Source organism: Athalia rosae, chromosome 3, assembly GCF_917208135.1.
Source record: "Athalia rosae chromosome 3, iyAthRosa1.1, whole genome shotgun sequence".
Taxonomy (NCBI): Eukaryota; Metazoa; Arthropoda; class Insecta; order Hymenoptera; family Athaliidae; genus Athalia; species Athalia rosae.
Genome location: NC_064028.1, coordinates 15,095,518 through 15,122,363, shown reverse-complemented (window position 1 = coordinate 15,122,363; position 26,846 = coordinate 15,095,518). Strand labels below are relative to the sequence as shown.

General features: G+C 45.9%; 4 protein-coding genes and 1 long non-coding RNA gene across 17 annotated transcripts; 2 read left to right on the top strand and 3 right to left on the bottom strand.

Moving 5' to 3' along the window:
• Positions 1-27: 27 nt before the first annotated feature.
• On the bottom strand, positions 28-4,362 carry LOC105691826. Its single transcript, XM_012410556.3, has 2 exons — positions 3,044-4,362; positions 28-556 (listed from the first exon to the last, which is right to left on the bottom strand). The coding sequence occupies exons 1-2, from the start codon at positions 4,020-4,022 to the stop codon at positions 243-245; spliced, it is 1,293 nt and encodes a 430-aa protein (XP_012265979.2). The 5' UTR covers positions 4,023-4,362; the 3' UTR covers positions 28-242.
• A 493-nt stretch (positions 4,363-4,855) lies between these two features.
• LOC105691831 (transmembrane protein 192) lies at positions 4,856-6,982 on the top strand. 4 transcript variants are annotated; one of them, XM_048652023.1, is made up of 4 exons: positions 4,856-5,259; positions 5,382-5,509; positions 5,589-5,981; positions 6,069-6,982. In XM_048652023.1, the coding sequence occupies exons 2-4, from the start codon at positions 5,482-5,484 to the stop codon at positions 6,311-6,313; spliced, it is 666 nt and encodes a 221-aa protein (XP_048507980.1). In that variant the 5' UTR covers positions 4,856-5,259; positions 5,382-5,481; the 3' UTR covers positions 6,314-6,982. The 4 variants fall into 4 exon arrangements, with proteins under 4 accessions (XP_048507980.1, XP_048507979.1, XP_048507978.1 ...); XM_048652022.1 differs by having other exon boundaries at positions 4,857-5,259; positions 5,376-5,509; XM_048652021.1 differs by having other exon boundaries at positions 4,859-5,259; positions 5,585-5,981.
• Positions 6,895-13,020, bottom strand: LOC105691832. 2 transcript variants are annotated; one of them, XM_012410570.3, is made up of 4 exons: positions 10,406-13,013; positions 9,878-10,108; positions 9,355-9,415; positions 6,895-8,510 (listed from the first exon to the last, which is right to left on the bottom strand). In XM_012410570.3, the coding sequence occupies exons 2-4, from the start codon at positions 9,915-9,917 to the stop codon at positions 8,135-8,137; spliced, it is 477 nt and encodes a 158-aa protein (XP_012265993.1). In that variant the 5' UTR covers positions 9,918-10,108; positions 10,406-13,013; the 3' UTR covers positions 6,895-8,134. The 2 variants fall into 2 exon arrangements, with proteins under 2 accessions (XP_012265993.1, XP_012265996.1); XM_012410573.3 differs by lacking the exon at positions 9,878-10,108 and having other exon boundaries at positions 10,406-13,020.
• Positions 13,021-13,814: 794 nt separating this feature from the next.
• LOC105691828 (capping protein inhibiting regulator of actin dynamics-like) lies at positions 13,815-26,817 on the bottom strand. 9 transcript variants are annotated; one of them, XM_012410559.3, is made up of 13 exons: positions 26,682-26,817; positions 26,270-26,383; positions 19,722-19,757; positions 18,940-19,164; positions 18,614-18,702; positions 18,213-18,508; positions 15,894-15,932; positions 15,549-15,635; positions 15,340-15,441; positions 15,012-15,084; positions 14,699-14,911; positions 14,306-14,549; positions 13,815-14,226 (listed from the first exon to the last, which is right to left on the bottom strand). In XM_012410559.3, the coding sequence occupies exons 2-13, from the start codon at positions 26,342-26,344 to the stop codon at positions 14,032-14,034; spliced, it is 1,674 nt and encodes a 557-aa protein (XP_012265982.2). In that variant the 5' UTR covers positions 26,345-26,383; positions 26,682-26,817; the 3' UTR covers positions 13,815-14,031. The 9 variants fall into 9 exon arrangements, with proteins under 9 accessions (XP_012265982.2, XP_048507956.1, XP_048507958.1 ...); XM_048651999.1 differs by lacking the exon at positions 26,682-26,817 and adding an exon at positions 26,524-26,542; XM_048652001.1 differs by lacking the exon at positions 15,894-15,932.
• LOC125500200 lies at positions 24,075-25,994 on the top strand. Its single transcript, XR_007277439.1, has 2 exons — positions 24,075-24,404; positions 25,234-25,994. It is a non-coding gene; the product is annotated as an uncharacterized LOC125500200 (long non-coding RNA).
• Positions 26,818-26,846: the final 29 nt, after the last annotated feature.

The window sequence follows — 26,846 nt, the reverse complement described above, 5'->3', positions numbered from 1 at the left end:
ATTTATACACACTTTGCTCTACTTGTATTTTAAATAACGGTGGCGATTGATTTCCTATATGTCTACTAGGTTTGCGATACGTATGTATACATATGTATATGGAAGAAAAGTTCGCAAATTATACCTACTGCAAGGGGGTGGGTGATGTACACAATTCTCGTGATTAATTCGTTGCTCGTGATAGGATAACACCGATGAAACAATTTCTTTTTCCATCCCCCGTTAGTACTATATTATCAAAGTCATTTGCGATTCTTCAAAATATCCCTAGCGTTTTCATCGGCGTAATGGATACGCTCTTCAAAACTGGGGGTCGGTGACCCCCGATAACGTTGATCAGCTTGTTCTTTCTTTTCGACAGCCCCTTTCTCTACTTCTCCTCTTCCTTCTTCTGCCTCGGAATTTTCTTTCTCGGGTTGAGAGCCCGAATCGTATGGATTATTCCGTAAACTTGTGATACTCGACGAGTTCAGATTATCGTAGAGATGAAGGTCCGCTGCAGGTGTTGCGGTCTGCGTCCTCGATTCCTCTGTCGTAACGCCGGCACCAATCGCAACTGGAATTTAACAAATTATCATGCGTTTTATCCTCCTGTAACCGTCATTGGTTCATTCGAATCAGTCTATTAATTCTCCTCTACTTTCGTCACCCGTCTGCGCGGCCGTGAAAATAAAATTACCATTATTCCTGATCTCCGGGTACTGCCTATTGTTCATCGTGGGTGCGCCGGGTGTGGTATTCGTCGAATTTCGACATTCTAGTCTGTTGCTACCGGTCAAAGTCGGTTTATTGGCTCTCGGTATGTAGTAGGAACGATCCCGTGGATCCCACAGGAACATGTAGTAGAGCGAGAGAATTATCGCCGCAAGGCTCACCGATATCACGTATGCTACCACTGTCAAAACTCTAACCAACTTTTGTTTGTGCTTTGGCTCGTAAAGCTTGTCTTTGCTTTCCTCACCCGCGAATTTCACCTCGTTCGCCGCGGCCGCTGATTTACTATCGCTACGATTTCCCAATGTGCGGCTTATGCTAGCCATCACATTCTGGGCGCTCATCTTCCTCGGAAGCTGCATCGCGCGAAAGGATCGAATATTATTTCTAGGATTTTATTAGCCGCGAGATTTTTCTGCACTCGTAATTCTCCTGGACGTAAAATTTTGTTACACAGCTTAGTCGAGTCGATCGTTTCTACGAGAACACGTGCAATTCGCGTCGCATCTTCAATTTGATTATCGACAGCAATTGGTATCACGAATAAATGACAAAATATTTCATTGAATGTATAGGTAATACACAGATGGGGATGAATTTTTCTCTCAAGACATTCGATCGCAGCTTATGCCGCCCCACTAATTGTGAGTCGCGCTACCATACGAAAGACTCGTCCGGATAATCCAAGTCTCACGATCCGCAGTGTTCATTGTTTTGCACTCCGGTACATGAGTCGACGATAACCGTTTCCGACCTTGCCCAACGGCGCGAGGACTCGCAACAATTAAGGCACAGGGGTGTTGGCGATGTATCGTATTATACGAACTCACGAGCGTTATTATTGGCACGCGTGATGTGTTTGCCGAATGGCGAATTAACGTTATACATATTGCAGGTATGTGAGGTACAGAAACAGCGGAGCAAAGACGCACGCAACACTTCGAGGCACACCCACCACCTTCGTTTTCATCTGGAAGCTCATCGAAAAGCTTTTACCCTACTGCGCAAGTCTACCCTCGCCGCGCGATCAACTTGGATGAAGTATATAGAACCAGATGTACCTATGTAGATATACATATGTATATCCCAATCGCAACATGTCATATGTATACGTAAAACGCGTATCCGTGGCACGCGGGGCGTTTGTAACTCGGTGCAGGATAATCAACTCTACCCTCGATGTCGACGATGGTGATTCTGACGAAGCAAAGCGAACACCTCTTCCCTATAGCCCTCAGCCGATACGATATCGATTAACGACTGCGTCGCGGTTTCTGATGCCTGTTGTTCGCAATTTCTCGATAATTGCATCTTCCAGCATATTCGCATTCGCGAATTACGCGTCTATACTCCGCAAAACGATTACGCCGAACACGATGTGCGTGAAATATGTGGGAATTCCGATTCCCTGGCCTGTATGAATAGTACGTATACAATGATACGCGATCGCCGATTATATTCGTAGATAGTGGCACTGGTGTAGACCGAGGATTCCTCCAGAATTAGGCGCACCTTTGTTTCAAGAGCGATGGCGAGCTTCGATCACCGCGATAGACAAACATTATTATAGGCGTACGTGTGCATACCTATCTATAGGCATAACATGGTGTGGTATACGCCAATTACTATAGACCAAGGAAGCGTAGAAGAAAAACCTATCCCCAGAATGATATTGATAAGTTTTAAGACGTCAATCCACCGGGCAGCCCTTGGTTTAAAACTTTTTGGTCAGCTACTGTTTTAGGTGACGTCTTATCATTTCTTTCATTTCGTGTCTGTGCATAATGAGGTGGTACATAGGTAGGTAGTTAGGTAGGATACATATGTTGAAAGAATGTAGGCCGTACGTAACGTTAATGTACATGCGAAGCCTTATAAAGATACTCTCCTATAGGATCGACTGCGATACTCCACTCCGCGTATTGTACATGTACGTCTTTCAATATACGAGGGATAATCCGACCGCGACCTCCCAATACCCTCCACATCATCTCCTACTCCTTGACCTCTCCTTGACCCCGGTATATCGCTTATTCCTAAGGCTTCAATCGCCACCCCAACGTCCGAACGGTATAACCATAATACTTCTACCTCTGGAGAAGAAAAACATTTCGCCCCCCCTCCCCCCCTCCTCGAAATTATCCAATTGGAATATATTTTTTCTGTATTAGTTCGTCTGATTTATCGGTTACGCATTATCTGGAGCAATCCACATAGTGATCATCTCCACCTTCCACTGTCACAGTTCGGATCGTTTTTTCGCTTTTATAATAGTTCCATAGGGACCAAGTCGTCGTGGTTCAGTAAAGACCTTTATTATTGGGTATACCTTGATTATCGGAGGTCGGAGACACGCCGAGGACAGTCGCGGTCGTTTCTGCAAGAGAATCCTCGTCAACTCCGGGACTTGAAAGTCGATGAAACTTGGACGCTGACGTTGGTTCCCTTACACCACCCTCGTTATACCTCGTCCATGATTTCAGATGAAAATTGTTCGAGTTTTTACCGAGCTGATGTTTATCATCGTCGTTATTACCCTCGGTCGAAACTTCGGGGTTGTTCCACAACGACGTAGTCGTTGTGACTCGTTGGCCATTTTGTCGGCTCCTTCGCAAAAGCTGGAGTGATTTGATCTTCTCGACAGCACCGATGCGATCCTTTTCCGTCGATAAAATTGCTGGGGCTGCCGACGAAGCTGCCTCGAGATTCCTCGATTCACCCGCACTAGCCGAAGTTGACCCGACAACGAACTTGAGCAGGTAATCCGGCACCTTCGTCAATGTCGTACTTGCTGCAGTGCTCGGGGGTGTTGAATTCAAGTCGAAAGAGCCGGGTGCCAATTTTAGGGGCCTTGCGGAGTTGGGATATTGTTTCGACGTTTCCGGTGACGAGAGAACCGGAGTAGGTGCAGGAATCATAGACAAGTAGACGAGCTGCCGCGCTTGATCCGTTTTCGAATAGTCGGGGTTAATCTCGATATCCTGCAGGGTCGCCGATTTCTCGGGATGACTCGATGATCCGGGTGTCCGTTGATGCAGTCTATCCGTCAGATATTCCGCTTGCGGTTCGCCGATTAAACGGCTCCTCTGTATCATTCTTGGGTTCGGTGGTTCCCAGAGAAACACGTAGTAGACACTTAAAAGAATCGCGGCGAAACTCACCGAGAATACGTAGGCTACTACCGTGACCACGCGAATTATTTTCTTCGTTTCCGCACGGTTTTCGTATAAATTTGCATCCTTCTGCGCCTGGCCGCTTGCGTTTTCTTGGGGTGGCGCGTTACCAGATTCTTCCGAAGATTTACCCATCTTTTAGTCGTCTTGAATTGCCTCAGATTGGCCAACAAACCGTTCCGGTATTTAGATTTTACCTTTTCTTACTCTCGAATATTATTCAATCATATGCGATTATCGTAGTGAATTGGGAAAGCTGCAGACTCGCGAACGGGTATACTTCTCGTAACGTGCATATTATCACGTTCGCGGATTACAAGCGAGCAAGAAAGAGAGGCGCGATATTTGGTACTTGTTGTTAGGGGTTGATATAACAGTTTGTGTTTTTCACACGTACGCTGTTTCTTTGCTTTTTTGGAGACCGAATCGTCTTTCAAAAATTTAAACTGTAGAAACGCTCCCTCGGACTCTGCCCAGCAGACTAGGTCGCTGCATTATGTTTCGAACCCACCGAAGCGAAGTCTCATGCTGTCTCCACGTGCACCTGTAATGAACAACGCGCACGCGTCCGTCTTTCTGATTTCTTGCCTCTGTCACCTCCTCATTCACCGTACTCCTTCAGTTCACGAACAAACGCTACAATCTTTTCCCTCTAATATTCCCATACAGGTGTTGAACAATTTCATTAGGTTTTTTCGTTGGAGATTTTCCTTTTTCCTCACACCTTCACTCTTTTTTATTTTCTTCGTTCCGTTCATTTCACCCGGTGATGTTCGCATCTTCTTTCGCTAAATTCCGTGCTGGTTAAAAATCTTTCAACAGGTTGATTACCTTTTCCCTTGACTGAAGAATTTTGCATCCCCAACACGATCGAGCACCTCGAGGGTTTCGAATTTCTGCCGCCGTAGCCAGCGTGTCGTCTGCTAGCATCCGTTGACTGACAGCAGCACAGCCCTTGCTTCTGCAGTCTCAACAAGATGCGCTCGTACTAAATTAAAGTTTTAATTCTCGTACCGGAGTTGGTAATAGTACTGGTAGACTGGCATCTGTAGTTAATCTTGACAGCTTTGCCTCGGAACAAAGTGCATGATTCATAATTTTCACATGAATCTTTCGTTGGCATCTGAATTCCGATTGATTGACAGATAGTGCGTAAGCAGGGAGGGCCGTAAAATCCAAGAACAGATTCGCCGAGTTGTACGTATACGTACGTAATTGCAAAGGAATTCATTTCCCCCTACTTGGATGAATGGGTACAAAGTTCGCAACATTGTAACAGCTGAAAATTGTTTACCCTTCATCTTTGGATTTATAGAATAATATTTATCGGGGGATGGTCAGTTTCATTCGACACCTAAACAACTCTGAAACCGTGAGTAACCAAACAGTAAGATGTGACGTAAGCCTCTGATATAACCTAGAAAAAGAGACTCGATTCTCGAACAAAGCGAATCTCAATATTATCTAATTTAAAATTTTTGCGCAAAGGTACAGTAATTTCCAACGTGTCTATAAACATGGATGACGAAGAGTATTTACAGCCTGTATTGTCGTCACAGGAAGAAGATTATTTTCAAAAACTTGATACGATACCATGCGCAACCTCGGCGCTTGTGTTAGGAGTAAGTTCTGATTTATCGAAGAAAGTCTGTTTTTGTTGCCTTTAGTTTAGAAATAATAACCATATGACTTTTCAGATAGCTCTAGAAATAACTGGAATTACTTTTGTCTGTCTTTGGCCCCAGGAGCAAAACAAATGCGACACTTACTTTATACTGTTATACCTTCACTGTGCCTATTGGTTGGTCATTATGCTCGTCGATCAGTTGCTTAAATTGAAACACCATCACCTAAGAATCAGTGGTTATCTCGATTTCTATCAGTCGACGTATCAGCATATTAGGGCACCTTTCTTTGTCGCTTCTCTTTGGAACACCGCTTATCTTATGCTCGCAGTCATATTGCATCAAACGCACCAGACTGATTATGAAAAATACTGCAGAGCCTCTGAGTGGATCACTCCAGTTAACTATATCCTACTCCTCACCACTCTGGAACTTGCAGTTATCGTACCTACTTACGTGAACTATATAAGTAAGCAATTGAAATATTAATCCAAAATTGAATCCTCAATATCACAACCACGAAACTAATCTTTAAATGTGCGTCCCAATCGTATAGGAAGAGTTGTGAAATTCAATCGTCTTCGACCATTGCCCGATGTCACCAGAGAAGAATGGCTGTCTTCTTTCACGCAAGATTCTTACGCAGGAGGGGGAGAGGTGGGCTGTCAACAGAAAGGATCAAAGCTAGTCGAATTACTCGAGAAACAAGCCGACCTCATTCGATATTTGAGAGATCATAACGTGAAACTTAGCCACAGGATGATGATGCTGGCTGCGCAACGTAGGGCGACTGAACCATAGAAATTGATGTCAAGTTCTAGATTTCATTCTCGATTTCACTGATATTCAACATGTAGTCGTTGAACTCGAAGTAGCTTCGTTCCCTGCAAATCCAAAGAATAGTTTGCTGATCAAGGAAGTTAATTGTCGAACAAATGTTTTTCCCTGTGCTATGTTCCAGAATAATCAAAGGCACGATGTGTGATGTAGAAAATACCAAATTCTTCCACAGTCACCGTTGCTCTCTCTTATGTTGACGGATTTATTATTGTAGATTAACATTTGCAGGAATGATTCTACGCTATTTCAATCATCTACTTTGCCAAGCTTTGGCAAGCTAATTATTCAGAATCTTTGTAATATTTGATTCAATCAATCAAAAGTCACGTCGATATCCGATCTCGGACGGATGATTAATTCCTCTGATCTGTAGCGCGTTTGAGCTTAAAGAAAGGAGTTATTTGGAGAAACTTCGATAGAAAATTCTATCAGTTGCAATTTGGCGTGCACAGAAGGAATCGTTGATAAATGGAGCCGGATCTCGATTATTGTACAAAGAGGAGTCATTGAGGGAAGAATGGTGAAAAAATTTCCTCAGACAATACTGTGATATACACCGTATATACAACGTAGGAATGTTTTTGACAATTCGATAATAAAATATATATATTTTACATTCTTATCGTAAAAGGTGTACTACATTATTTGCAATTTGCTTGGTCAGTATCTATTCGTGAATATTATTTTCCCTCGTTTATTTGTTTTTACATATCGTTTGTCTTTCTCATTACAAAATTGATAAGGTGTACATCGCTAAAAATTATCACTGAGTCACAATATTTGGAACAATTACAATTATTCTATTAACGCTACTATTATTAATAATATTATTCCTGTTTTATTATGTTATCTTGCTCCACAGTCTTTCTGGAATTCTCTGAAAAAATTATTGCCAAAAGTATCTTTATTTTTATCATACAATCTTACAATAGTGTTTCATCATTCATTTATTTACGTATACCTATACTCAGGTGTCTCTTTGCAGGCTACTGTACCCATATGTATATCTAATAGTTTACTTATTTAGGTGCGAAGCATAAGCTGCAGACATCGTTGTCCCTATACGTAATATAAAAACTTTTACTCAAAGAAAGAAGTAGAAATATTTTGCCCCTCATTTCTATACCGGTAGATATCGATAATATTAATACCTCATCCTCGGTTATAATAATACTAGACATACAGGATACGTTTTATAATCGTACGCAGATTATACAATGGGTATATTTATACGTAACGTCGACGCCTTGATGTGCGACGTAGGGGGTAGTAGATATTTCGTCTGACCCTGCTGTCATTCAACATATCCTCCCCTCTTTATCAAAGACCTCTGACTATTTATACCCGGGTACGAGTTTGAATCATTCAGCTCCTCAAGTCGTCGGCGAATAGGACCGACGTAAAATCAATGATACTAATATTTAAGGAAGTAGCTGCCCTCGTGTAACCAGTTCGATCGGTATACGGCTGCTAGATTCGCTACGTGTTACATATTTGTTCAGGTTTTCTTTCTTTCTCATACAAGGGATGGGGGTGTCCGGTAGAGTTCGGGATACATGTATCCTTTTTTCTCGTGCACGCATTCCTATAATAGGTATATAGTAGATATAATATTAGGTACTCAATGATCTTGTTGACTATTGCCGCGGTCGTGCGATCCCTGCGATTCGTTATCCCTCTTCCTATTCTTCTCCTCCACCCTCCGCTCCTCGGCCCAAGTATCAGTGATACGCTGGGATAATCATCGCGCGTTACCAATCCTAATCCTGATCCTCCTGCTAATCACGCGTGCGTTGGCCCGATTACGTTGGCCCCGCTCGCGGGGGTGGCAATCGTTGAGGTCGTCGCGGATGCGGCACCCACGTTGAGCTGCTCCTCCGCCTCCATCATTTTCAGCTTTCGTACCACCTGGGCGTGCTCTTCCAAGAGCCTCGCGAATTCACCCCGTCGCGTCTCCGCCTCGACCTGGATCCGCTTTATCCTCTCTCTCGGTCCCACCAGACACTCCAGGGGGGTGGACGACGAGGGGTGGGAGTAGGACCGGGACGTCTCCTGCGAACTGCCGCCGCTACCCGTGCAGGATGACCCTTCGAAATTTTGACCCCCAGCGCTCATCGAAATTGACTCGCCGGATGAGTCGACATCGTCCACGATCAAACTGTTGGTACATAGAATTGGGATACATGTATGTAATACGAGCCCAATTTATCTCCTTGAAACTGGTGCGAGGGCGTCGACACCTCGTCTGAGTTTGAAAGGACGGTCGGTCTGTTATAATGGCCGATAATCGAATCAACGGAATAACGCGCTCCAGGTTTACACGGTATTGTTCGGTGCGGGCGTGCGACAAATCCCTGCGACCGTAAGCCATGCGGCGCACATACATATGTGTGTAGCGTCAACGTATTACATAAAGGTGTAGCGAAATATTTCGATGCATAAGCGAGGCTGTACGGGGTAAGTCAACTGATATATTTATCTCATGGAATTTCCGAGGATTTTTTCGAAAAATTGTCGTCGAACGTTTCGCTACCTCTTCCGCTTCTTCCTGCGAGGTTGTAATTTTACCGGAATGTGTGTGTTTCAGGTGACGTATGAAACGGAACACCTCTCGACAAAGGATGGATTTTCGCTGACCTAGGAAACGGACGGGGGGAGCTTTTGCGGCAAGGTAACGACGTGGAGGTTTTTCCTCGATTTCAATCATCGGAAGACCGTTGAACTGAAACCGAGAAGTGGGAGAATCGTCCCCTCCGCCTCCCTCCGGTGCCCAGCCCTCCGCCCTCGCGAGTTTTAATAGTCGACAATTGTTGCTTACGTCAATGTGACGTCATTCCTGCCTATTCGCGGTCTTTAGCAATCAGCTACTCCATTCAACTACATGTATACACGTACAACCGGGAAAACGTGTCTGGCTATTTCGTCGTCAAGGATTCGCGTCTGTATACCCACCACCACCCCCGTATCGACAACCCCCAGAGGTAAGACGTTAGTTTCTGTACCTGAATGCGCCGTGGATCTCCCGCCCGCATACCATGGTGACGGCTATGTCCGGCAGCATACCTGTGAGATGAGAAAAACAACAACGGTGAATCGATTATCGATCATTTTCACAGGGTTACATAAGCACCTGATACAAGGCGTATACCGTGCGGGTTTGTTATTGCGGCTTGCGTTTACTGCAGCGACGGATAATATTATATACAGAGAAAAGGGATTATTTGTTCAACATCTCGTGTGTGATTCATATATACGTAGTTTTGGAAGTTTTATCTTCATTTAGCACCGATAAAAATCAGACGCTTCGATCTTTATTGTCGATAATGCGATCGACGTTAGTTTTCTCAAACGCATTCGTGTGCCCGTAATTTCCCCCGAATGCCCATTGATTTGGAAAGATAGAGATGCGTTGCGACCGTGAGAGATATTATTTTAACGTTCATCAAGGTTGAAAATGAGATTAAATTTAGTTAATTTTCTTGTTAGCGGTTTCATACGATGGAATAGAAAATAGTCGGTGCATACCTGGAACGAAAGGCTTTTCGGGTTGATTTTGATTCTGCATCGCGCGTGAAGCTTATCGGTCAAAAGGACCGGCATAAGATAGTTTCGTAGCGCAGGTAGTCTCGTTGATTGGATTAATGCGTTTGCAATCCGGATTGACTCGAAGGTAATCTCGTCTTCTTAGATTTTTTTTGCTAAGATTCGAGTAAAACGAAGCAGTACCATAAGTACCTAGTCGTGGCCGTGGTCAACCTGTTGCAACAAAAAAAGAAAACGAAACAAAAAAAAAAAAGGAAGTAACGAAGGAAGATATTGTCGATTGGCGAAACTTTTTGTTCCTCACAAAGTCAGATGTACATCGAGTATCATGGAATCGAAGTTCCATTTTTAGGAGGAAGCGAAAGAGTCGAAAGGGAGAAAAAGCCTCGCATGCCAAAGCTTATGATATTATTTTACACGGACAAAGAATGAATAATCGACTATCGAACCGCGGATTCAACGATATATATAAGGAAAACGTAATATACGTATTTCTATCGACCAACTTACCTTTGACCATTAGCAAAACTCGGAAAGCGACACCCCCGGAGTCTTTTGATCGATCGTTCAAATCACAAGACAATTATCGTCCTCGTAGTCAGTCACTGCAGTTCTGCTGTACTTTTCAACGGTGATTATCGAAAAAGTCGCTCATCCGTTATTCGATTTCAATAAAACATACACGTAAACCAGTGTAACGTTCGCACGTAAAAGTTGTCGTCTACGGTCGTTGTACGCCGGCGATTAAGCGTGGAAGAGAAAAAAAGTAAATTCGCGTTCGTCTTGCCCCCGGATTATCGAAGTAGCCGGTATTTCACGTACACGTTTCTCCGTTCTCTTCGAAAATCAGACGTTCCTTTGTACAAAAATAGTTTTCGCGCGCGCGCTACAATTACGAACGAGCTGCAGCAACGTCGTTTCGTAAAATCTGATCGAACGATAGACCGCGGAGCCGTAACGTCGGACGACGCACCAAGAGACGTCGTCTCCCACGGACTGACTTCGACCACTGAGGCAGCAGGGCGTACGAATGCCCCGAGCGTCGCGACGCCCCTACGCGAACCCGAGGCGTCGCCAAATGTGAACGTCGAAGATACATGTATATACGTAGGTACATGCAATCGAGAAGAAGGACTTAACGAACCGCGATACGATATCAATGCCCCGAAGGTCCCCGGGACCGAAATTCCAAATCCGAGGAGGATTGGGATTCGCTCGGTCGTTAGGTCGCTAGGTGCCGGTCATCGGCCGTTCTACGAACGAGACGAACCGCGTGTGCAGCGATAATTACGTTGTGTACGTAGTGAAGACGCCGTGTGTATTTTTTTTCTCTCGTCAATTTTCAAGTTCCCCGGTTCTCGAGCCTCATTTAACCCGGCGTTGAGAGAACGCTTCGGTAGCGGCGAGCCGCATAAATCGGACCTCGGCGTAAACGTTTCTCTTTAAAATCTCGACCCTGCAACGTCGAGGTCATCGGCGGGTATAGAGAAGCGGCGCGTTTTCGCGTTACGATGACCCCTAGTCTCGCCCGTGTAACTACGATCCGATCGTTGCGAATTCGTCGCTTCGTTATCCGCGTGCTTTCGTTCCTTCCGCAGTACCGACCTACTCGTTTCACTTTTCTTCGGCACGTCGAAACGATCCGAAGCATCGCGCGGCACGAACTCCGACCGCGTGCCGCGAATAGTCGGGCGAAATTCTTTTCGGAATTCCGAAGCGTCTCCGATGCGTGCGGGTCCGGCACGCGCCAAACAACCAGACGACGGTCAAACCCCGTTCGGTTTGCTCTGATTCGTCTTCCACTGATTCTCCTATCTCAATTCCTCGAGACAGCCGAATTTTACAATGTTGAAACTCGGATGAATTTCACCAGCGTCATCGCGAACTTCTTCCAATAAATTCAACGCGATTACAGCGGCGTTTTTATGACACGTTAAACGTCAAAGAAATTTATTATCAATCGTCGCGATTCCGTTGCGATAAATTAACAGGTGACTGCTCCGACCGTGTAGGTATGTATGTATGTATGTACATGTATACCTATGTCGTGTGTACAAGGCTTCCGACTATCGACGACGTCTTCGAAATGATCCCCCGCTAGCTCCGTTCACGATAGAGGGAAAATAGACGAGAGCTGGGAATATTTACCGTTCGCGCAAAAGATTGCAGTTCGTGCGTCAATGGCGATAACGTATCGCTCTCTTCATAACCGTAACAATACGCTCTGCTTTCGCACGTATAGCTCTAAGATTTCAATCACGTTACGTCTAGATGTTACGTACACAGGTGTATATAGGTACGCCTGTACATACATGTATAGGTACGTATGTACGTATAACAAATCGATGCATCGACTGACTCGGGCGAGTCGAGAAAATCCAACAAAATTACATCGTACAGGGTGTCCGAGAAAAGGAATAAGGCCGATTTTCAAAACGAGCCGATCCCGATCGTCTCTTTTTTCCGAAAACTAGGAAAATCGAGCCTTCGTTTTATCTTGGGACCTGTCAAAATTTCCATTCGTTTCGGAAAATAGAATTGAAAATCTTGAGCGACGTTCGCGTTGGAAATCGCGGTGTAGTGCAGTCGTACGGATTTACATAGCTACAGGTATACGGCGCACGGGGTCGATAATACTACGGATTAGTTTTGAATTATCCCAGCATGTACGGTTTGACGTTGAAAAAACGAAGAAGACACCACGGTCGTTCCGGAGTTAAATCGATGCGGAAGGTATACCGAGGAGTCAACGCCTGGCCGCAGGTCGTCATAGCTGCAACGGAATCTACGGACAGTCGGTGGGGCGTTACAATTACACGCAATCGAGCGTCCGTATGAGGAATCGAGCGGCTCGCAAAAATATCGTCGTTATCCTTCATCTCCAGGACCCGTCACCGTCTCCACGCCGCGGAATCCCGAGACGTCGAACGTCTCGGGCGCCACGCGGGCTCGCGCAAACCGCACGTGCCCGTTATTGGCTCCTCGCCTCCACCCCCCGGAGTCCCGAATCTACCCCCGATGACGTCAGTTCGCCTTCGCGGAGGCGCCGGGAATTCGAATGACGTCAGCAGACGGTCGTCACCCCTACAGCGACGATGGAATATTCATCCTCGCTCGCTCTCTCTCCCTCTCTCTCTCTCCCTCTCTCTCTCTCCCCCTCTCTCTCTGGTCTTCTTTTATAGCGTACATGTTGTACGTTACAGTTACAGGTACAGGTACATGTATCTGTGCGCCGACGAGGGAGGCTTCAACGATTTTGAATAATATCTGGATTCGCGGATCCGGAATGACGAGCACGAAACCGAATGCATTTCCAACCCCCGAAGGGTATACCGCGCACCAACGTACGTACGTACACCGAGATACAATGTAATGCAGAATTCTATCGAGTTGTACGCGACTCATGTACATGTATACATACAGGTACACACGTAGGTGTGGGCGCATCTACGTTTCACCTTGGCGAAAATCGAATATCGGGTATCGTTGAAATTCGCCTACGTGGCACCATGAGGGTCGTAGTTAAACCGATTTATACTTGAAATACTTCCTGATCCGATGCCGCGACCTTTTTTTCCCTCCCCCACCGTGTACACACGTATGCGACGCGTTATGGTTCCGAATACGATTAGGTATTATATACCTACTTTCACACGGACACGTCCGGCCAGTCGATGGAGTCGAGGTATGGTCGCTGCAGGAGCTCGATTAATCGGCGAATCCCTAATTACGGGCTCATGTTATAAATAGCCTACTAATCGCTATGCCTCGTATCGTAACCATGCAGCAATATTCGTAGAGCGGAGCTGCGGTATATGTATATGTATAAGGTGACGCACGAGTGGTTCGTGTGATTCGCGAAAAAATCCCCACGTATAAACCCGGTGAAAAGTGCTAAATGAAATGAAAATTTTGTCAATGGATGTGTAACGAGTCGGCTTTATTCTTCAACCTTGCGTACCACGGGGGCATTTCTCTCGAAACGTCCCTGTACGATTAGAAATCAACGGCGACGATCAGCTCGTGCGTAGGTATTCAACAGACATTATCGGTATATCGGGTATATGGCGGGTGTACAAAATATCGTAATTATATCTTATGAATTTCGGCGTGGGCGTGCGGAGGGGGGGGGGCTTTTACGCGTCTTCGTTGTCGCCCCAAATGTTGTCGTCGGGACCGTAGGGGACCTCGGCGACCTGCGGGACGTCCGTAACCTGGACGATCGCCTCGTCCGTCGGTTGACCGTCGCCGGCCTCGACCTCCACGGGTTCTTGTACGACGTTTTCGTCCAAGACCGCCTCGTCCTCCTCGGCGACCTCAACCTCGTCGATCTGGGCAAATCGGACGAACGACCGTAAGTTCAAGCACAAGCAGCAGATTGCGTTCGTCGAACGAAGAACTTTTTCAAACCTCGGGCTCCTCGTTGACGACCGTTTCGACGGGCTTCTCCTCTTGCTCTTGTTGGGTCTCCTCGGTCGCCTCCGCCTCCTCGACCGGAAGCGATCCCGCCGTACCTTCCGCCTCGGCAGCAGCGTTCTCCGCCGCGAGAAGCTCCTCTTCCTCTCGTTTCTTTTGCTCCTCTTCCAACGCCTTGATAGCCGCTTGTCTCTCCTCCTCGATCAACGCCGCAGCCTCCGCAGCCAGGGCAGTCGCTCTGAAATCGGGAGCGTCCGATCACATTCGCGTGCAACCCGCGCCACGCCGATTCGGATTCTCGAAATACACGAGAACGGCGTGCGGAATACCACGTTCGACTCTACGGTTGGAAAAAGGGCGAATTTCGCACGTGGAAGAATTGCTCACCTTTCCTCTTCCGCTATTCTTTCTTCCTCCAAACGAGCCGCTTCCTCTTTTTCCTCCGCCTCCCTCCTCTCCGCCGCCCTCCTCTCTTGCTCCTCTATTTCCGCGAGACGAGCTTCGTCTTGCGCCTTCTGCAGAACCAATCGCGCCTCTTCTTCCTCACGTTCGAGCCGCAGACGTTCTTCCTCCGCGATCAGCCTCCTCTCTTCCTCCAGTCTGTAACAATTTCGACGTCGTAGAAAATCCCAGTTTCTTTTTTTTTTTTTTTATTTTCAATTCTCTTCCTTCATTCTCCCATATCGATCGATTCGCTCACCTCGCCTCCTCCGCCTGCCTCGCGAGGTACTCTTCCGCCTTCCTCAGAGCCTCCTCGTCGGCTGCCTTCCTCACTGACGGCAAAAACGAGGTGTATGTGTATAGCGATCGAGTTATCAAACGGCGTAGACGTGTGTTACGCAAGGTGTACAGGCGCACGAGTTGTGTACGAACACGAGCGACGGTTGTGCGTGTGAGGCAGAGGTATTGTATAGGTAGGTGGGTAACGCAGAGCAGATTCGATTAAACGCGATTATCCGCAACCGCACGAATTAGTAAACGATACACATGTTATCGGATCGGGATACGTGTATCTAGCTATGATTTACCCTCTTTGTCCTTTCTTTTCTCCTTTTTCTCCTTCTTCTTGCCGACGATCTCCTCGAGTTCGATCGCGGCGGCTGGTTCGGGGGCTTCGGGGGTTTCGAGAGCTGCAAATACGAGACATTCTACGTACACCGGGAACGACGTTCAAAAGTTATCGACACTTGGGGGGCAATCGAAATGTTAATCGTTTTACCACTTGCTCGACACTTACATGCACCTGACTTTTCTGGATCAGCCTCCTCCGGGACGGTGTCGACCGGGTCGGATGTCGGGATCCGTTCCGGTTCAACCGCTCGCGCTGAAAACGAACAGACACCGGCGCAGGTGCGTCAAATTATAACTTACCCCCATCGTCTGTCGTCAATCATCTGTGAAACACTGGGGTGCCATTTCATTTTCAGGCGATGTTTTTCTTCTGCTTTTTCTCACTACCCGTCGACACATCGCCTCAAAATGAAAGACCCCAATGCACGCGTTATTCACGGGACGAATGGGTACGTAACAATGTAGGTTACATATCGATTCTATACACATATATAATTGCTGTGATACTGACCCTTTCTTATTTCCCTTTCGGTGAGATGACCGGCGGGAGCTGTGAACGAATACGTACATGCGTATGAAACATACAGTTCGCACATAAATTACCTATGAATATAAGTCGTATGAGTAACGATTATTCATTAATTAAATAATTAATCAATCAGTTGGTGACAATTGTTATTATCATTGCGATTATTACCATTACTATTATTACCATTACTATTATTACCATTACTATTATTATTATTATTATTATTATTATTATTTATTATTATTTTCATTAATATTGATGATGGTGGTATACTTTTTTTGTAAAATTGATATGTTTTGTGAATGTCATACTCGAGCGCACAGAAAGTTACGTGGGGTGAGGGGTAGTCGCGTATATACATATATATGTGTACATATGTTTATGTACATATGAAATGTATAATATATACGCGAAATGGCCATTTATAGTATGAGGTTTTTATATAGTCGCAGCCAAAAATCGATTTAGTGCTGGTGGCGGTGAATTTATAATGTTTAATGGTTTTTTTTTTTCGTCTCGTATTTAACATATACCTCAGTGATTACGTGATTATTACGGCGATGCCAATTATTGCTTGCCTTATATTTTAATATGCAATGATCCGTGCTACGATTAATCGATTATAATGAAAATTGACGAAAGTAGGTGTATGGTATAGTATAGCTGATGGAATGTTATTTTACTGACAATGAGATTGGCATAAAATTATCACAACGAGGGGAACAATAAGTGGGAAAAAATTATGCCCAGGTGAGAAAGACAAAGCTTACCTCGATAAAAGCGTATACGTGTATATGCATTACGCACATGTATAGGTACAACGGTGGCATGACGGGTATATACTACTACATATTGCTCAATTTATTTTGAATAATTAATTTTATCAATTATTATTATATTTTCGTTATTACAGATTTAATAATTTCGTCGTAAAGAGTCATCTAGAATTTAAAGAAAAAAAACCACAAGGAGTAATAATCATCGAAATTACGTCAACGTCGAAGTTGGGTGAGGGGGGGGGGGGGGGGGGGAATTTGTACGACCTCTATACTCAGACCGCGGTACGTATACGTTACATGTATATTAAGCTTTGCCGAAATCATCGATCATCCGCATACTGAAATTTTGAAAAACGAACACTAAGTTACGGAGATCCCAAGATCACGTCATTTGACGTGACAATTTTACGTTCGTATGTCAATGGGTAGAACAATGGAACGGAATACAGTCGTCTGCAGTTTTGTAATCCGAAAGTGATTTCTAATCGTTGGTCAGCTCGCGATCGTTTCGCCGTGTACGTAATCTACCGTATAATCTGCGTATATGTATGTATATTATTCGACGACCGGTCGTCGTGGGATCGAATTTGGGGGCTGGCCAGGTGCGGCTCTAGTCCTCCGTCAGATCGGGCAAGGGAACTTCTTCTTCCGGTTTCGACTTTTCCGGTTCGGCGTTCAGCTCGGGAACACGATCTCTCCATCCGTGGCCTGAAACGTTCAAAATATCGCTCGTTCCTCTGCTATTGTCCTGCGCCCAAATATGTCACCCGTGTGCCCCGTCTGTTAAAATTTATATTCCTTCGTCACCTCGCGGGGGTGGGGGAAAGTTTGTTTGGTTCTTTTAAGATCATTTGTTTTTATAGATAGAAATTAATCAATCGTATTTTTCATCATTCCACGATTAGATACACACAATGTGAAACAAATAGAGGATATGTATTATAGATGTATATACAAATGACACAAAAACACAAAGACGTGAATGGCGGTGCATGGGACAAAAAAACAAAACAAAGATTCACTCGACGACGGTGTCGCGTGACCCCTTACACCGTTTTCATTCGCATTTCATCTCTCGATCACCTCGTTCCACGCTTGTTTGCTCATTTTATTGTCATCGTTATTATTTTCAGTGTTTTTATTATTATCCCGTTTGTGAAAATGTTAATATCACCCACGTGTTGTTATACGTATATATGTATGATAATCGTGTCTGCATTATCGAAGGTAAATCCGACTTTGTATGCAACCGTTCCGTACGATGTATTTACCCACGTGCGTATATGGTTATATCTGTAATGTGCGTATGATCGAGTGCAGTGTGACACGTTAATGACTTATCGCGTGCGATATAGATCTTTACATATACATATGTATGTATGTAGCGCGGTGTTGTCCGTGTCTTCGCAAATTCGCGATTATTTATAATTTATATTGTGCGTGCCGAATGTCACGTACTCGACAATATGTTTCGTTTTTTTTTTTTAAGAGCACGGTGAAAACCTATTGTCAGAATACTCACAAGCGTTGGCGGCAGCCTGCCGATTTTTACTGTAGAAACTTAGCAGATTAACGTCGTTCTGAATGTCGACGGGCCTGAGGTCGGCGAGCTTGAAGTAAGGCCTCCTACGGGAGTGCGGCCTACCGCCGACGTATTCGACGCAGGCCAGGTTTCCCTTGCCTAGGCCGCGTTGCTCCGGTGCCGCGTACCATGAGGCGGACTCGATCTCCTTGCGGACGTTCTTACGCGCTCCCAGGAGACGCCGGATGTAATCGTCGCTTAGCAGTCGCTCGGGGTCGGTATCTTCGTGGAAATCGCTGCAAAATAAAAAAAAACACGACGCCCCTCCGTTGAAAACTTTGTCGTCCCTTGGCCCCACCCACCACCACCACCACCACCACCCGGATACCACCGACACTCACCTCGCCGAGGGCCTCGGCACGAAGACGTGGATGCGTCGGAGGAGGGAGTCCGCCCTTGCCCGGATGCGACGCGTCTCGTCGTCGAAGAACTGCGGGTGGTAGAATTTCAGTAGATTATCGCACTGCTCTGTGTTTGATGAGGGGATCGGGAGGGGAGACGATTGGCTGATTGGCGAACAATCGCATGGTACAACGTCCCCCTCACTTTCCGCGGTTCGAGAAAATTCGTCAACGTTCGCTTATAGAGGCGCGATGTGATGTGGTTTTTGTTTGTACGGTATAACGTGTTGTTATTTATTTATTTCCTGGACTATACGAGGACTTACGATGTTGTCTTTCGAGTTCAGGTATCTCTCGGTGTAGGACCTGCTCGAGGGCCTGGGGAGGTCTCGTATCCTGTTGTATTCCGCGGCCAATACGGAGGGCCTCACCCTCGAGTGGATCCTGATCGGTATCGGTGTTCCGGTGTGGTAGACGCTGTGAATTGGTGTGTGGACAAACGTCACCAAACGTTTGTGCGCCCGGTACGGCAAGTGGGGGTAGGAACTCACCTACAAACGGAGTAGAGAGGCTGACGATGCGACTCGGCTTTTCCATTCAGCCTAGTTTTTTTGTTTTTCATTACATTTCATTTCATTTCATTTCTTGATTTCGCACAACTTGCGGTTAGTTCCCATTCTCCAACTCCTCTCATACATATTTTTAACATTTTTCAGAATCCAAGCGTTAGACCTGCAAAGCCTCTGTCGATGCGATCGTGGATGCAGGTGAGCCTCCGACGACGTCGATCGATCGATACGCTGGCAATCGTTAGATTCGTATGGATCGATCATCGCTTCGTCAAACTGAGAGTAAGAGTGTTCCGTGTGTAGTCGAGCGAACAAGCGAGCGTTAAAATTCATTAGATGCATTTAGAAACAGGTAATCAAATCAGCGGAAAGCGAAGGTACGAACAGAGTCATTCGGCTGATTGCATGGTATATTTTCTAGGAAGCGTCAAGGATCAGAAGCGAGTTAATAACATTGGCGGTATTGCCGATAATAGTACAATGTACGTAACGCTAGGTGTAAATTAGATCAGTTGATATACCTGTATAATATTGCTCACCTGAATCACGGTGGATAGAGGTAGTATCGTAGGGCCCTGTGGCGTCGCGTAGATCAGAGTGAAAACGGAAGCAGAAGAAGAAGAAGAAGAAGAAAAGAAGCAGACGGATGGACGAATCGCATGGATTTTTCATGGCGATACCCCAGCGGCGGCGGTCGGGGGCGAGGATCACATGGGAGGCGATAGAGATATACAAATAAATACAGCTGGGTTAGTCGCTCCTCGCTCTCTATTCTACATTTCCAAAATAAACAGTGTGCATCGCAAGGTCGGGGTGTGTACCGTGTAGGAAGTGTTTCTTTGGTTTTATCGTGTATTGCGGACGTGTCGTCGGCGAGGTCGTCAATCAATGATCGAGCGAGATTAAGAGATGCGATATTTTTACGCCCTCGACGTCCGAAATTCTACGTATTCTGTTTTTTTTTTCTTTTTCATTCGTCCTGCGCAAACCGATCCGAATCCTTACGTGGTATGTACGACGTGGTCGTTCCCCCCTCGCTACACATACACCGAGTTCTGATATTTTTTTGGCCAATTTTCGCGTTGTGTGTCTATTCAGCGTGATGCATTGTTATCGCAATAATCATTCGATCGATCGTTCGGTTGGTTAGAATGAATTTCTTTGAATATCGTCAATCGCGTCGTACATCTATCTATGCCGTATACATGTTACGATTATTACTTTTTTCATTTTGTTTTATTTAATTTTTTTTTTTTTTTCCTCCTTTTTCCAGGTTAATTGATTTTTTCGTGGTTAGTACGATTAGTGAAAATACTTATTTGGATGTATGATTAACTTTACTCTCACGGCATACATTTCAATTAATCCATATACTGACTGATTGTGAGTTATAGGTTCCTGCAAGTTATCATTATACATGTATAGTATGTACTCGCAGTACCTGTGCTACGAGATTAAATAATGAATTAAGGAAGAAACAAGCAAAAACAACCACATCGGCAACAACCCGCGATGATGTAATGATCTTATGAAATTTGTGCGTATCCCTTTTCTTTCGTTCTTTATTTTGTCTTCCTTTCATAAAATGGTCGCAGTTGCGCGGCTGCTGTATACGCTATGTGATTTCATCTGGTTAGTGCGGTTGAATAAACATAACGTTTCGGTTAAAATGGACTGTTTAGGATGTATACTGGACATAATCACACTTCGATAAACCGTGTACTACGTGTAATGCGGGTTACAGGCACGCAAGGGCGATGCGGAAGGAGGATAGGGACGGGGGACGGGGGACGGGTGACGGGGGAAAGGGGGACGGGGGAGGGGGAGAGGATCCTCTAGATGCGGTAGGAGTAGTGACGGTAGGTGGTACCGCCCGGGAGTCTACCGGAGGTGTGGGAGTCGTAGGTGGAGCGGTATCCGCCAGGACCGCCGCCCGTCGAGCTGGATGACGATCTCTCGGTCGAGTGAGACCCGTAGGGGCCGCTCTCCCTTCTGACGACGTGCTCCTGGGTGTAACTGGTGCGCTGGGGCCTCCCGCGCGGGTCCAACGACGAGCTGGTCGAGTTGTTGCTGCTGGTGTTCGAGTAGGAATAGCTGTACTGCTCTTGGGCCGACCTGCCGCCGTAGTCCGGAAGGTCGCGGACCACGTAGTGCCGGGGTGTCTAGATTCGGGGTGAACATAGGTTGGTAGTTGCGATTGCCTTTCATTCCAATCCGCCCGATTCCATCGTCACCATCGCCATTAACAGCGCATCGTTATCTCTCTTTTGATATATATCGTCGATCGATTTGTTTCGACTCCCGACTTTTAAATACATACGTCTACAGGCAGGTGCGTGTGTTTCGCGCGGTGCAGCGCAGGCGAGGGGTAGGTAGGTGCGACTGTACGGGCGTTGGCTAATTGTAAGTTTGGCTCTTCGCCCGAACGGCGTTGCGCCGCAGGTGTGTCATTCGCCGGTACGGGACTAGCGTTATGTGCGAGTGCGTTTTATGAGCGGGATGCACATACACAAAATGCACGAGACGAGCTCTGGCTAATTTGTTAATATGACGTTTTTTAGCAGGTCAGGTCTCGCGACGGGGTTCCACTTTTTGACCCATGACTACATGCATACATATACGTGTACGGAGAAAATCGACGATCTCTCTTTTCGTATTACATTTTCATCGTATCTCCGTAGAATGTTGGCGAAAATCCGGCTCGCGCGGTTCTGCGCTTCTTTCGCGACTGAAATAGATCCGGGAATTCGAATGGCTAAATTTGGAAACAAGGCGGGTAAATGGTACGTCTTCACGTATGAATTCTCATATTGCCGGCTACTTTTATGGAACGAATAAAAATACCTGTATTATTCACAGGTCGACGAACTCGGCTAGATTTCCGCGATACCGCGCGACACTTTCCAGGTGCTGAAAAATCTTGCTCTCGTTTTTTTTTTTGTTTTTTCTTCCGATGCCACGGCAAAATGTTCGCACGACGCGTGAAGCTGAACGATAGACATTGGTCAAAAATTGAAACGGAGACGTAAAAAGTCATACACATAGAAAAACAATTCCGAAATGGAATTTACGGTTAGTCGACCAGGGAATTTATTTTTTTTTTCTTTCCTCGTCCGAGCAATTTATAGTCGATATTAAAATCGTCGGCTCTAATCATATGTTCCTTTCGTTTTTCAATCATAGACACACAACGTGCAGGCCAATCATTTGCAACGAGCGATCGACACATACCTATACGTACACATGTATTAATGAAAATAGCAACAACGATTGCAGTAATGACAATAGTGACATTGATGTTGATATTGATATTGACATTCACGCGTATAACTTGGTGTAATTTTATATAATGTGATCGGTGCGACACTCCCACCGAATATATCTCTCAATGGTAATCGTGCGGGTATGACGGGTGCATCGGGGTTTGAATCGGTTAAATAATTCGATCGACTGTTCGGCGGTATTCGTATAGGTGATGTATTTGAATCAATGATTAGGTATATATATATAAATATATATATATATATATGTATATAGAGTGGTGCATGTATACATAGGTGTTATAATATTCGACCAGATGTTGTTGTGCAATCGTCATTGTCCGTGGTGCCTCAATGCCAACCGCTCAATCATCGGTATTCGATCTACGCGGATATACACCTATAAAGTGGCGAGTCGAACTCGCGACGGCGACATACCTCGTCCGTATTCGTTTCTCGAAAAAAAAAAGAAAAAAAAAAAGAAAAAAAAAAAGAAAAAAAAAAAAAAAGAACTTTTCTCTTACAATATCAATTCTAGCAAATGAAAAACACGCGAGTACGGTCACTCCGTTCCGGCGACGAGATCCTCTGGACTTGTGGTCAACATTTACGTGTGCAGTCCGCGCGCATGGTCCCAGAGGAGGTCGAGGTTCGCGGGGATCCTCAGTACTTGTACCACGAGGGCCTCTGCAGGGCCATCAGGATCTTGGTCCTCCCCGTGGCCGGGGCGATCGCGTGCCTCTCCGATCCCGGCTGCCTCGACAGGATCCCCCTCTCGTAGACGTGCCCCTTGGCCGCGAGTTCCGCCGCGGCGTCTAGACCGACTTTGGAAACGGTTCCGCCTTCGATCAGTTGCCGCGTGTGGTCGTCCTTGGAAGGATTCCTTCCGCGGATGACGCCCTCCTTCCCCTTGAGGGTGGCGTACTGGTAAAACTCTTTCTGAGGGTCCTGCTTCTTACGGCCCCATACCGTGAACGGCTCGGGAACTAACGAGGGCCGGGGGACGAACGGCACCTTCTCCCAGGGGAACATCTCCCGTTTCTGGAATTTTTCAACACACGCCCTCGCTTATGTTACTCTCGAGTCGACCGCGGCGATCTTTGTCGGGAAAGGGTGAGGAGCGCGGAGCGCGGAGGGGGCGGGTCGTTATTCGAAATGTCGAAGCCTTCTTCTTCCACGTCTTCACTTCCACACCAGAGGTATTTTTTTTTATTTTTTTTTTTGTCTCGTTTCGATTCCTTACATAGCGATCCATCGTTATCGTTATCGTCATTATTATATCATCACCATTCTTCGTTTATCGATTATATGGTATAATAATTATTATTACACATCGTATTCACGATACGTTACATTCGTATGCCGCACATGGTAGGTAAATCGCACTGCGATATACAGCCGGAGGGGGGGGGGGGGGGGTCGCATGCAATTATACAAATCTCCCGTTATTCCTCTTCTCTTCTCAGCTGTTTCTCTTTTGCATCCCTCCGCTCCCCCTTCCCTCGCTCTGGGACACTCGTATAAATATTCGCATCCGAACATAATTATTACGAAATATTTCGCAGCGTCGCAAACGATCGGGTGGTGCGAATCGGCCGTGGGTGGTTTCTGGGTGAAGCGGAACTCCCCGCGAACTACCCCCTACCCGCACCCACCCGTGCGTGGTGCGTAGTGCGTAGCGATCGATTATACGCGAATTACACGGGTGCGATGTGGTCATTCGGTGGGGACGTGTGGGTGGTTAGAGCGTAGGAGACGTCGGTGTGCCGAAGAATAAAACCGACCAGCTGCGGAAGGTTGCGGGGGAAGGAGGGAAGCAGCGGGACCATACGCGCGTCTAAATTAGGGCATCGTAACGCAACACCGACGATGCCATACCGCCGCATATTCATCGCGCTCTCGTACGCCACCCCTTCGTCCGCCCCGCCGTCCGCGTTGACGGCCGCGTCGCGGATTCGTTCTGTAAGTCGGATCTTCAAAATTATACTGTCTAGGTGTGAACGGAATCGCGCGAACGCGTAAAATACAGAGGGAACGGCGAAGACGCCAGACTCTGAGGTATTTCGAAAGATTCACCGAATCGTATCGTCGACGTTTCCGTTGGCGATTCGGGTGGTTGGAGAAATCGTCGAATTTCGTCGCGATTCGCGAGATCGCGGCGTAAGTTTTTCCTCGGGCGCCTACGTTACGGGCATGGGAGAGTCCGTGGTATTTCCGTTCCGCGGCATTTCCTCCTCCGTACCCCCGTGTCCCTCGGAGGTCCCGCGCCTCACTACCGATCACCTCGAGGATCCGGCGAGCGAGTATGATTTCCTCAGATCCAGTCGGCGGCTAAGTTTAACGCTACGCGAACCCGGAGAAATGGCGCTCCCCAGCTATGAATAGGACAAACTTATGCGAGCTCAACCGCGCTCGAAACTCGAAGATTATCATACGTGAAATAGAGAATCTAAATATGTATACGCGTGTAACCGGTGTGCGCACACTGCGAATATAGAGTCAGATTTTATCATCGGTGAGGGCTGGGTGGATTAGGGAATCAATGTTACTTTCGTATCGTTGTAACAATATAATGATGCGATAATTGCGAATTATTAGCGCGGAGAAGCGCGAGATTATCGCGTGATCGAAGGTATATGCGATGATACGAGAGTCGAGAGTATAGGTATATTGTAATATATAGTGTGGAAGTTGAGACTGTGAGAGAATTAGTCGGTTAACCGAGTACAAGTAAATTGTTAGCTTGAAAATCGACGTTTAATTGCTTCACATATTAGCTTATGTTTTTTAGGTGATAATCGATCGGGAATCGAACATTTCGAACCACTGCTTCAATCGGAATTGACGTGATAAGTGCTCGCCACGACGATAGGGGCCAACGGGAGCCGTGTGGTACGGGCAACGCGAAATCTACGGTCGAGGGGGAACGTGTACCACGTCATTTGCGCTCAAGACCAATCGCCGGGTATTTTCGGAACGATTCGAAATACCGTAATTTTAGTCGCGACAATAACGAATCGTACATAGAAATCGAAGCGATTAATTCTACACTCGATGTACCGTTTTCGTATCCGCCTGGGATATATCTGTATCGTGAAATAAATTTTGGTGAAATTTCGATTTCACGTTGGTGACCCAGCTGTCCACCGATATCGGCGATAATTATACAACGAAATTACAGACGGAGCCGCCGGTTAATTTTCGACCCGGTCGCGACGACGGGTCAACATTTTTAAGCCCGTTTTACGAGCACTGTAGTATGTAAGTTCCCTATAGCATGCATTGAACGTATTCCGCGAGTAGAGGATCCTGCTGACGTGATGGCGGCTTTCAAATTAAAATCGAATACACACATGGCTACAACGATTCGAGTAGCTGTACGGGAGAAGATTTCGGTATTGTATCTCGAGAAGGTATTAAACAACAAAAAGCAAAAACGTCACTCGAATCCAGCTAAGGATAAGGCAAAAGCTGTAAAAACTTGATAAGAAACACTGGAAACTGTTCGTGATCTTGTTCGATGTATTGAAAATAAAAATATCTGGTTTCCGGTATATGCGGCGAAACACAGAGGATCTGCAATTTTATCGATAGGTTTTCAACCCTCGTGCCCTACGTCTATATTCCCCGATTATCGTCTTCTATTACTTTGCCTCACCCTTCCCTTCGGCTTTGGCACTTATATAGACACTCGTCAAATGTCATCCGCACTCCTATACTATTCACTCCTTCGATAGATATCTTTAGATCGTTTATACTTTCCCTATATATATATATATATATGTATGCAGTGATATTTATTAAAATCATTTGTGTATTTTACTGACCGTTACGGTGTAGGAGGACGCCAAGGGTCGAGAATAGGGACGCCGGGTCGTGTAGAAGTCGCTTTCGTAAACCATTTTTGCCGTTTCTCTGTTTCTCCTTTGCTGATCGAATTTCTGTTCAATTAATAATGGGAATATTATTCAATCTCTAACGATCGACGATTGCTACTCTTCGTCTTTATACTGTTAGTCGTAAAGATTGCTATTATTATTATTATTATTATTATTACTATTGTTGTTGTTATTGGTCTTACTGTTATTATTACTATTATTATTAATATTATTATGGCTCTCGTCGTTGTTCTCGTTGTGGTGGTTACTTATTATTATTGTTTTACTGTTGTTGTTTCATCGTCGTAGATAATGTCGAGATAGAGGAGGAGAAAAAAAATGAATTTTGATCAGAACCCACAGTGGTTGATAATTGTTGCGACCGCGGTGAAAGTTCGGAAGATTCTGCAACGGTCCGCCCCAGGCAACGACGTTCGAGACACCCGGCGCCCTTCCTCCCTCCCCTGCCGCTCAGTTGGACTCCGAACTCAATGCGATCACCATCTTCTTGCGTCACGACGAGAGC

Coding starts and splice junctions, on each gene's coding strand:
- LOC105691831 (XM_048652021.1), top strand. CDS start 5,405: ATGGATGACGAAGAGTATTTACAGCCTGTATTGTCGTCACAGGAAGAA. Junction 5,510..5,584: donor CCTCGGCGCTTGTGTTAGGA/GTAAGTTCTGAT, acceptor ATGACTTTTCAG/ATAGCTCTAGAAATAACTGG. Junction 5,982..6,068: donor TACTTACGTGAACTATATAA/GTAAGCAATTGA, acceptor CCAATCGTATAG/GAAGAGTTGTGAAATTCAAT.
- LOC105691828 (XM_012410559.3), bottom strand. CDS start 26,344: ATGGTTTACGAAAGCGACTTCTACACGACCCGGCGTCCCTATTCTCGA. Junction 18,509..18,613: donor GTGCCGAGGCCCTCGGCGAG/GTGAGTGTCGGT, acceptor TTTATTTTGCAG/CGATTTCCACGAAGATACCG. Junction 14,550..14,698: donor AGAATAGCGGAAGAGGAAAG/GTGAGCAATTCT, acceptor TCCCGATTTCAG/AGCGACTGCCCTGGCTGCGG.
- LOC105691832 (XM_012410570.3), bottom strand. CDS start 9,917: ATGCAGAATCAAAATCAACCCGAAAAGCCTTTCGTTCCAG. Junction 9,416..9,877: donor CGAAAAGCCTTTCGTTCCAG/GTATGCACCGAC, acceptor CTCATCTCACAG/GTATGCTGCCGGACATAGCC. Junction 8,511..9,354: donor GAGATCCACGGCGCATTCAG/GTACAGAAACTA, acceptor ATGTACCAACAG/TTTGATCGTGGACGATGTCG.
- LOC105691826 (XM_012410556.3), bottom strand. CDS start 4,022: ATGGGTAAATCTTCGGAAGAATCTGGTAACGCGCCACCCCAAGAAAAC. Junction 557..3,043: donor TCCGACCTCCGATAATCAAG/GTATACCCAATA, acceptor GTTAAATTCCAG/TTGCGATTGGTGCCGGCGTT.